The following is an 11,033-nucleotide window of genomic DNA, read 5'->3' on the forward strand; positions in this document are numbered from 1 at the left end:
TAAGGAGGACAAGATAAAACATTAGCTTATAGACGCTTTGCTCACGCTCCCCACGAGTTTAAGATGACTCTTTTTACCGCACAGATATTGGCCCACGTGTTATCTTTGAGTTACTCGTACTTTTTAGGATTAAACTCAGTGTTATGCTGTTACTGTTTGTTTGCTGCATGCTTTCTAAGCACATTTTTCTTTCTTTTTCTATGTGAGTAGATATTCAAATATATTCTTGATTTGTATAATCCAGTTTCCTCCGCGAACAGTTTGCATAGGGCCCCGGACCCAGTCAGGTGCAAGGAAGAAACTTTTGTCCGCGACCCTTTGGTTTCTTGTATAAGGAAACTAGAACAAAATTAATAATAATAAAAAACTTAATCGTCCTGGCAGGTTTTGTTGGAGAACACGTCATCAATACTCAGCCGAAGCAGTGGCGCACCGACGGGGGGTTCGGGTGTTGTAACCCCCCCCCCCCCCCTCTACGCGTCCAGCCCCACCAGTCCAACGCGTACCTTCAGTGCTCTGTTCACATTGTCATTACAATTCAGGAGGTGGCTTGAGATCGAATTTTCCTGAATAACAAAAGCACTCTATCACTGTCTTGTATTTATTCATTCACTCTTAAATTACTTTGAGTAAAACGCTGAAGAAATAAACATCGTCATCATCCTTGGTGTCGTTATTATTATAATTATTAGGCATTTTATTTGCTGTTGCATTCCTCTGGCTAAAGCAAGAAAATTTCATATTATGCAAAGTACTTGCTTCCCCCCACCGCAAAAATCCCCCCCCCCCCCCCCCCCGGCAGAGATTCTGGGTGCACTACTGAGCCGAAGATAATTACTTTCGTCGGGAAAGACCAACTATTATTTTCTATTAACCTAGCATTTACATCAGCAAGTCAAAAGTACATCTGTGAACAGATTCGATCCAGCATACAAGGGTCTATTTCAGAGATGATGTAGGAGAAAGCGCCTCTGCTACTGACCCTTTTCGCGGAGCAGTTTGTTTTAGAGAAACGAGATGGCGCTCACGGCGGCGCGCCATACCTCTCAGCAGCGACCGCGCACGATTACGAAACCATTACCGCTTCTACCTTGCTTCTGTGCGATCAGCTGTAGGAAATGCAACTAAGTTTTCGCTAACACACTGTGCTCCAATCATGCTAGATTGAATCATGTAGGTTGAAGACGTGTGCAGTACTTGGCTGCAAAAATAGTGACTGACATGTTAAGGAATAGAATGAATCTGTGTGGCCAAGTTCGCGGACCGCTGCTGCAACTGTCCGAACGTGTTACCGGCACTTCGTGATGTACGGCTTTCCTCGAGGATACAGAAATTTGCTCATCCGCCAGCCTTGTATCGCTAACCTTCAAAGAAAGGGTTTCATCCCCAGAACGTCGGCAAGAGTGAGTACCACTCGTTAAACAATGACAAAGGGAGTAGCGCCGCTTCCTGTCATGGTAAGTTTCGCACACGTTATCTATACACATCTGTCCCAAATGGCAGGAAAACTTATGCCCACTCTATCGCCGACGTATCAAGAATAAGTGAATGGGCGCACACTTGAATATATGCGCACTGTATACGCGCAAGAAATGACAGACTACACCTATAACGCACGAATGGTCGAATTTGAATGTTTCGTGACGGTCCACAAGAGTAAGCAAGTTACTAGCTGTAATATATATTTGCTACAAGGTATTACAATGTACAAAACAGCTACGTTTCAAGCCTTGTGCGCAGCAAGAACAAATCTATCGGAACTGAGCACACCCGCGAGCGATTAGGCAAAAAATAGTCAGATAGTGGCCGCACCGAGGAACTTCACGGATTCAGAAACTGATAAGCCACTGCTTCAAAATATTTGCCGAATAAAGAACAAAGAGCAAAACACGCTAGTCCTGACTGAATTCATAATCGGAAGCTTGGATAGCTTGGAATACATATTTATCCCCGCTTTTAGAACAACCCCATATACACTGCTTGCGCCGTTTGGACATAGCTTAATCAGCTCCGAAAACGCTTTTGCATGTTCTCTGAAGCTGTGATCAAAACTTTGTGTCGTCCACCTAGTCACCGTATACGATATCTCCGAAAACAGAGGTTTTCTAAGCCGCGCCGGCGTCATACACTTCCATTGTAAACAAGGAGGCAACGGAGGCAGTTGAGGTAGAGTGTACTAGACATTATTCTAGTACACTCTAGTTGAGGCAAGCAATGGACGCGTCACCACGTGATCAAATATGGCAGCGCCCATGGGATCGCCGCGAAAAGGGTCAATATATAATTATAGTAAGAAGCTGCGTAAGCTTCCACTCCGCCCGGTCCCCTTTCCTTTTTTGAGAGCAAGCCTGCATGAGCGCAAAAATCACCCGCCCAAAGCCTTCAACGAAATTTAAGAAAGTGCTCCAGCAAGCATGCGTTAACATTGGCGTCGACTAGTACACTCTAGTGTCGATAAAGAAATCGCCCGCTGAAAGCAAGTCCTTGCTCTATTTTCATGCTATGCCAATCGCCATACGCATTGTCTATCATCATCATCACCAATGAAATTTGTTGATTCGTCTGATGTTCGTCTGCATGTCCGCACACGTGAGAGTAGTGGAGAAACAGAGATAAAAAAAAGCTTGGAGTTTTCCCGAAATTATCCGTGTGTCAATAGGGCGTACCCCTGCGATGTCGTTACGTGTTTTTCCTTCGTTATTCAATCGTGCTCAGCGCTATATAGGGTGTCGTCCTGTGTTGTTTATGTGTGCGCGCAAAAGTATACATGTCCACGCAGCTTCCGAGGTATGGTTTCGTGCCCTCTCCGCATTGGTCCTCAGCTAGAAATCTGCATTGATTTCGCTATTTTCAGAGTCCGATCCGACCAGCGACTTCTGTGGCAGTGGGCTCAAGGTGGGAAAGAATAAAGGCACGCCTGAAATGGCAATTTGTAACTCAAGAAGTGAGTATACACTGACATCATAATAACGTTGTTGCTATTGTGTTCTTTTGACCGCAAATGTCAGACAGAAATTTAGCTACGTGTGGCAGTTGCGTACGTTTAACCCTTAGTTTGCTTATTCCTGATAGGAAACCAGAATAGGGTCGGTTTTCATCTACGAGAGCTGTGTGGACAAGGTGGACTACAGAACATTCTTCTCTTGTAAGTGTTCGGTGTTCGGCGTGTTACTGAGCATGTCGTGTTTACAGTGTCGTTTTTGTTCTCTTCCGGAAGATTTCAAGCTTCAGGACACCTTCTTATCGTGGTTTCTTGTCGTGGAGCTTCACGTGTGGCAAGTGTTGGCTCCCTCCGGCCATGTTATTTTATTGTTATTCAACAGTGACTTGCACCTTGAGAAATGACTCATAAACCACTTATATTTTCTAGGATGTGCATGACGCGCGCTATGGCAGAACTAGACGACCGCAGAGCACTTTGCTTGCAGCACGAGCTTCCTCGTAACCTCTGGAATGATACGGAGAAACGTATAGGAAAAATTGGGGTAACGTCCTTACCTTCACCTACATTGCATTCTGCGCGCGCTGGAAAAATAATGCCTCTGACAATTCCCTGCTGTGTTGTTTCCTTGTCTCTAGTATATGCCAACAAAACTAAAGAGAGAATCCTTAGCGGACCTCAGCGACCACTTCAATGCCATGCTGTTGCTTTATGACGAGGTAAGTATCCTTATTTTAAGCTTGTGTATAGTATTTTATTTCATTTAATGTTTTGGTCAAGCGGCCCTTAATCACCAGGAATTCATGCTGTTCTCGCAAGTGAGCTTTGTAAAATTATTGGAAATAAACTTGTAATATTGCACCTTACATTCTCTTACATCATTCGTTCATCACATGGATGCAATCTATTCCATTGCATTTGATACGTGTTCAACTTTCCCCATGCAGTCTCTCCTGCTCCGTGACACTACTGGCGTGTCATAGTTGCACATCACATATTGTCAGCTGAGCACTGTCAAGTACTAAGCTCGTGTTTGTATGACAAACATAAAGCTGCAGATCCTCACTTCATTTCCGTTGACTGTAGATGTGCAAGTTACATACCATAGTAGCCTTGCCTTCATGTTTTCAAACGCACTATGTGAGCCATAAAATGTGGCAATTGTAAGTGAACCCTTGAGGTATTGGCAGAAAATTGGAAAAGTCTTTTGAAGAATTGTGAACATGCTCCAGGAAAAATATGGCAGCTTTCTAAGAATCATCAGAGCCATCAACATTAAACAAAAAGCTATTAGTTCATATGCCATCTACAATCCTTTGCACAAACCTTCTAGTGTATATTTTAATATTTCACTGATACTAAAGCCTCAAATGAGTAGCATACATCTTCTGGACTCCATAAATAAAATTAAAGAAAATGTGTGACAAGCTTTGACTCATACTTTGTGCATTTTGATGAAAATGGATTTAGCCGTGCCCATAGTCTCTACAAGAATAGGTGATTGAACATGTCATTGCGATGAACTCATATTTCAGCCCACTTCACTTGCACAGTTAACAAAAACAAATCTGTCATGCCATAGTCCATGTGAAAGCTCAATTTTCTCACCACACAATATGTACATGATAGGGTGCAGGTACTTGCTTTTTCCACTGGTAGTAGAGCTACTGCGTGTCATAAAAGTTCCTTGGTCAAACACTCAACGCCGGTTTGTCCATAATGCTGTTATTTTCATATTGCATCCAGGTAGCTTGTGTATCATGTAGTCATGACTTTGTCATATTTTGCAAGCAGAAAAGTGTTCAAAAAGGCTTACAAATGGCAGAAAGTGATTTGAGAAGATGTGGTTATACTCTGAGCATGTGCTGTTATGACTTGGTGGCTGTCTTTACTCACTGCCCCCATGTCTTGTATTCCATGGTCTTAATCATCACAATGACTCACCTGAGAATTAGCCTTGCAATAATTTTATGTTGCTACTTCACTCAGATAAGTGAAGAAAAAAAAAGGGGGGGGGAGGGGAGAAAGAAGAGTGGAGTGTATTAGTGACAGTCTATTGATGTGCAATTGAATGAAGTTGCCTTATCTGCTGTGGTAACTGTCAACTGTAGTGATGGCTTTCAGGCTTTTATTACTTTTGTTACGAAGCACTTGGGGAAGTCAGCGTTCGCGACTAGCACGATAAAGGAGCGAGAGGTAGCACAGCCGATCGAGCACGACACAAGGCTTATCTCTCTCGTCGTTCTCTCTCACAGACACATCCCCACTGCTCCTTATTTCACAGTGCAGTTATCTCCCCCGCGAAAAAAGAAGCCGTCCCGGCAACCTAGGGGTAGGACAAGACAGGCGGATCATAGTACGGCTTGAGACGCTGGACATGCACAATGTCGCGTCCTCGACGGCGATGATCCAAAGATAGCTCGAGCGGTTCCACGATATAGTTGACTGGAGACGTTTGCTCGATCACGTGGTAGGGGCCCTGGTACTTCGACGCGAGTTTCGGTGACAGTCCAGGGGTAGGGGCTGGAACCCAAAGCCACACTAGTGAGCCAGGAGCATAGGATACAGGAGCATGCGAAGTTTCTCGATAGTGCTTCTGGCATTGCTGGTCTTCTGACGTAAATATATGGCACAGCTTGCGACACTCTTCAGCGTGTGCAGCAGCTTCAGACAAGGTAGTGGTTTCTGTGTTGTCAGGGTGGTACGGAAGGATAGTGTCCATTGTGGAAAAAGGTTCGCGTCCGTACAGGGAGAAAGAATGGCGAAAATCCCGTGGTCGTCTGCGTGGCGGTATTATAAGCGTAAGTCAGAAATGGTAGAACATGGTCCCATTTGGTTTGGTCGGATGCAACGTACATGGCCAGCATGTCGCCAAGAGTTTGATTAAAGCGCTCGGTCATGCCATTAGTCGGCGGATGGTATGCAGTAGTGGTGCGATGAATGATGCGGCATTCTTTGAGGAGAGCCTCGATGACGTCGGAGAGGAAGACGCGGCCTCTGTCACTGAGTAATTCCCTGGGAGCTCCGTGGCGAAGGATGATGTGGCGCAGGAGAAACAAGGCGACGTCACGTGCAGAAGCGCTGGACAAAGGGGAAGTTTCCGCATAGCGCGTAAGATGGTCGATGGCCACGATTACCCAGCGGTTGCCGTCTGATGTGGTTGGCAAAGGTCCATAAATGTCGATGCCTACTCGATCAAAAGCACGTGCTGGGCAAGGCAAAGGCTGCAATGGAGCGGTTGAACGACGAGGGGGATCTTTGCGGCGTTGGCAAACGAGACAGGAGCGGACATAATGACGGATGAATCGGTACATCCCTCGCCAGTAGTAACGAAGGCGTAGACGCGCGTATGTCTTTAGTACACCTGCATGTGCGCACTGGGGATCGTCGTGGAACGCTGCACAAATATCCGAACGTAGATGTCGAGGGATGACAAGCAACCATTTGCGGCCGTCCGGGAGGTAGTTACGACGGTATAAGAGCCCGTCGCGAATGGAGAAGTGATGGGCTTGGCGACGTAAGGCGCGATTGGTAGTGGTTGTCGATGCGGTGGACAAGAAACTGAGCATTGACACAATCCAAGGGTCTTTCTTCTGCTCCAGAAGGATATCCGTGGCAGCAAGGGAAGACTCGGACAATGGGGCCTTCGGGGAGGTAACCTCGTCTGTCAGTGGCGAACGAGACAAGGCATCCGCATCCGAGTGTTTTCGGCCAGAACGGTACAGCACTCGAATGTCGTACTCCTGCAGTCGAAGCGCCCATCGAGCAAGACGACCGGATGGTTCTTTTAAGGACGACAGCCAGCACAGCGAATGGTGATCAGTAATCACGTCAAATGGGCGGCCATAGAGATACGGGCGGAATTTGGTTATGGCCCAAATTATAGCCAGGCACTCTTTTTCAGTTACTGAATAGTTCAATTCAGGTTTAGTGAGTGCACGACTGGCGAAGGCGACGACGTACTCATCGAAGCCAACCTTTCTCTGAGCAAGAACGGCACCAAGGCCGACGCCACTGGCATCCGTGTGGATTTCTGTTGGAGCGCTTGGGTCGAAATGGCGCAGGATTGGGGGAGACGTCAAGAGACGACGCAGCTTCGTGAATGCCGCATCGCAATCTGGTGACCAGGTCGACAAGTTGTGGTCACCACCAAGAAGCTTCGTCAAAGGTGCTATTATGGTGGCGAAATTGCGGATGAAACGGCGGAAGTATGACGCTAACCCAATGAAGCTGCGCAGGTCTTTCAAGGTCTTTGGTCGCGGAAACTGGGAAACAGCTTGTAGTTTCGCCGGATCAGGGAGTACACCTTCTTTCGACACGACATGGCCGAGGATGACCAGCTGCCGGGCGGCGAAGCGACACTTCTTCAAGTTAAGCTGGAGGCCAGCATCGGCTACGCATGTGAGGACGCGTTCAAGTCGAAGTAAGTGGGAAGGAAAGTCCGGTGAAAAGATGACGATGTCGTCCAGGTAACAAAGGCATATCTGCCATTTGAGGCCGCGCAAGATGTTGTCCATCATTCTTTCAAATGTGGCAGGCGCATTACACAGGCCAAATGGCATCACGGTGAATTCAAATAAACCGTCGGGTGTGATGAAGGCCGTTTTTGGGCGGTCTGACTCAGCCACAGGCACTTGCCAATACCCGGATCGCAAGTCTAAAGATGAGAAGAATTCGGCTCCTTGAAGGCAGTCTAGCGCGTCGTCAATGCGAGGTAGTGGATAAACGTCCTTGCGGGTGATCTTATTGAGGCGCCTGTAGTCCACGCAAAAGCGAATTGTGCCATCTTTCTTTTTGACAAGCACAACAGGAGAAGCCCAGGGACCGTGCGAAGGTTGTATGACACCGCGTTGGAGCATGTCTCCAACGTGCTCAGCGATGACGTCACGCTCCGTGGCGGATACACGATACGGCCTCTGGCGTAAAGGCGCATGGTTGCCGGTGTCGATGTGATGGACAACAGTGGAAGTGCGACCTAAGCGAGATGGTTGGAGGTCGAATGAAGTGCGAAAGCGGTCAAGGAGATTGGCGATCTGGGCGTGCTGACTTGGAGTGAGGTTGGGATCAATACATCGGGAAAATGTTGGGTCACATGGCGGCGTCGGAGGAGAAACTTGAAGGGCCATAGCGTCAACCTGAGGAGAATCCGGGTCGTCAGGCACATCATAAAGGAAGCTTGGCTCGATTGCATCAGCATAACCAAGACACTCATCGTGGAGCAGTCTAGCAGTGCAAGGAAACAGGTTCGATACATAAAGTGCGCTGGAACCTTGTCGAATGGCAAGAAGGGCAAAAGGAAGCAAGAAGGGATGACGGCGAGCAACAAGTTTAGACGGCGTGAAAAGAACTGTGGTGTCGGAAAAGCCAACGCAGGATACGGGCACAAGTGCGGCAGAGTATGGAGGAATCTCGGTGTCGGCGGTGACGAGCACACGACCGGAAGCGTCATCAGTGTCTTCAAAAACGTTGGGGCCGAATGGCGACAGAGCAAGTTCAGCACGGGCACAATCTATAACGGCACGATGAGATGACAGAAAGTCCCATCCTAAAATCATGGCATGGGAGCAGCGGGGCAGAATAGCAAACTCAACACGGTATAAAGTGCCGCTTATAAGAACACGCACGGTACACTTCCCTAAGGGTTCAATCGGCGCCGCGCTTGCTGTGCGTAAGGAAACAGCAGAATATGGCGTCGCGACTTTTCTTAGTTGAAGACGAAGCTGATTCGAAATCACTGATATTGCTGCTCCCGTGTCTACAAGCGCATGGACGACAATGTCTTCGGCATAAACTTCAAGGACGTTCGCAGGAAAAAAATTAGGTCTTGAGCAGTTCGTTGAGATCGCAGTTCTTGCCTCCGGAACTGCGTTCCTTAGTTTTCCTCTCGGAGAGCTTCAGGGCGGCGGACAAGCGGCGACAGAGAACGCCGACGGGGTGACGGAGACCGACGGGTATTGAAGCTTCGGGAAGCAGGAGGTGAGGCTTCGAATTGCTGAGCGGCAGAAGCGGAACGGAACGCAGAGTCGAAACCGTTGCTTGGTGCCCTCGGAGAATCCGAAGGATACCACCCGCGCCGGCGGCAAAACCGTGCTACATGCCCAGGCAGGCCGCAAAAATAACAGATAGGGCGGTTGTCATGAGTGCGCCATGGATTGAGAACAGCGGGCTGAGACTGATGGATATATTGGCGAGGTGGGCGCACGGGCTGCTGTGGCGGCCAGTAGCTGCTTGGAGGCGCATATGTTGCAGCTACTTGCGGAGGTGAGGGAAAAGCGCTGGTAAGTCTGGATTGAATAGATGCAGACGGAGGCCTTGGATTTGCGACAACGGCAGCGTAGGTAAGTGGAACAGGCGTAGGAGGCGATTGATGAGCAAGTGGCACGGCGCTAGCGACTTGGTCTTGTATCACCTGACGGAGATCAGGAGACAAGGGTGACTCCGACACCTGACTGGCGGGCAGAAGAGAGAGCTGGCGGGCCACTTCTTCTCGTACAAATTGCTTGATTTGGTCGAAGATTGCTGTACTGGAAGAAGTAGCACTGGCACCGTCACCCAGAGATGAAAGCGCGACGTCCGGAGCGGAAGCTCGGCGCGTAGAAAGCCGTTGTTTGCGTAGCTCTTCATAGCTCTGGCAAAGCGAGGTGAGGTCGTTGACCGTCTGCGGATTCTTTGCCAAGAGCATTTGGAAGGCGTCATCGTCTATGCCTTTCAATATGTTCTTAATTTTGTCATCTTCGGACATATCTGGGTTGATACGCCGGCAAATGTCAACTACATCTTCAATGTAGCAGGTAAAGCTTTCGCCCGTTTGTTGGGCACGACAGCGAAGCTGTTGTTCAGCCCGAAGTTTACGCACAGCAGGGCGACCGAATACTTCTTGAAGTTTCGTTCTGAATGCTGTCCAGGTAGAAAAGTCAGCCTCATGGTTGCGGAACCAAAGATGGGCGACCCCGGACAGGTAGAACGGTGCGTAACCAAGCTTGTCAGTGTCATTCCATTTGTTGTGGGTACTCACTCGGTCGTACGATGACAGCCAGTCCTCTACGTCATGATCGTCAGTGCCATTGAATACGGGAGGATCCCGTTGGCGTGGCGCACCAGGACAGACGACCGAAGGCGGTGCCGGGGGTGGATCGGTAGGACGAGTCTCCTCAGGCATGGGAGATGTGACAGGGATTGTCCGGCTGCGGAGATCCAGGTTTGCAGCAGGTCCAGCACCTTCCACCAAATGTTACGAAGCACTTGGGGAAGTCAGCGTTCGCGACTAGCACGATAAAGTAGCGAGAGGTAGCACAGCCGATCGAGCACGACACAAGGCTTATGTCTCTCGTCGTTCTCTCTCACAGACACATCCCCACTGCTCCTTATTTCACAGTACAATATATTATATAGATATATATATATATATATATATATATATAGATATATAATATATATATAGAGATGTAATGCAAACGGGAAAACAGAGGCACAGCACCCGTTCCGGGGCCGGCGTTCTATTCTCTGCTCCGTATCTTTCCTTGTAAGCGCCCGCATCCCGAGCGCCAGAGCCTAGGGGTCTTTTTTCTTCATTACACTCGGCACGCTGCCGAAGATAGACTCAGGTGGTGTGTGAGGACACGCTGATTGTGGAAACCATGGAAAGCCGTCCTGCGCGCAACCAGCGTCTCTGGGGGTAGCACTGAGGGGTTACGATGGGTCGCATGTCTCGGTTGCGTATATCCCGTCGCAATTGGACCCAGTAGGGCAAGAGATCGTGCACAATGTGCAGCCGCTCTGCTCAGTCGTCGCGTACTTCTTCGAAACGTTGCCACAAAATGAGGAGGCTCGTAGTTGCGCGCGAATCAGCCGCGCTTGACAAAAAAACCGCGAGCATTGCGCGACTGGTCTTTTGCGCGCACCTCTTTCGGTTGTCTTGCGCGTGCTACGCGTCTTTCGCGTGCGGGCACTCTCTGTGATGATTACCTTCAGCGAGGCCTCTCTCAGGGGCACTGTGAACGGCAGCAAAGTCGGCGAACGACTCCGGGGACATACAACGATGTGGCTCCGAGGAGTTCAGAAGATCTCTCTGCCACGATCCGTGGCTAAGTCG

General features: G+C 48.8%; 1 protein-coding gene across 1 annotated transcript in view; it reads left to right on the forward strand.

The window, feature by feature from the left end:
• The first annotated feature begins 2,538 nt into the window (after nt 1–2,538).
• LOC119449888 (ubiquinol-cytochrome-c reductase complex assembly factor 1-like) overlaps nt 2,539–11,033 on the forward strand; it is an 11,494-nt gene continuing 2,999 nt past the window's right edge. The window contains exons 1-6 of the mRNA XM_037713169.2: nt 2,539–2,787; nt 2,855–2,944; nt 3,073–3,145; nt 3,218–3,275; nt 3,371–3,485; nt 3,580–3,660. Coding sequence (XP_037569097.1) covers nt 2,674–2,787; nt 2,855–2,944; nt 3,073–3,145; nt 3,218–3,275; nt 3,371–3,485; nt 3,580–3,660 — 531 coding nt within the window. The 5' untranslated portion in view covers nt 2,539–2,673. The remainder of the gene's footprint in view (nt 2,788–2,854; nt 2,945–3,072; nt 3,146–3,217; nt 3,276–3,370; nt 3,486–3,579; nt 3,661–11,033) is intronic.

This window comes from Dermacentor silvarum, chromosome 4, assembly GCF_013339745.2.
Source record: "Dermacentor silvarum isolate Dsil-2018 chromosome 4, BIME_Dsil_1.4, whole genome shotgun sequence".
In the NCBI taxonomy this organism is placed as follows: domain Eukaryota; kingdom Metazoa; phylum Arthropoda; class Arachnida; order Ixodida; family Ixodidae; genus Dermacentor; species Dermacentor silvarum.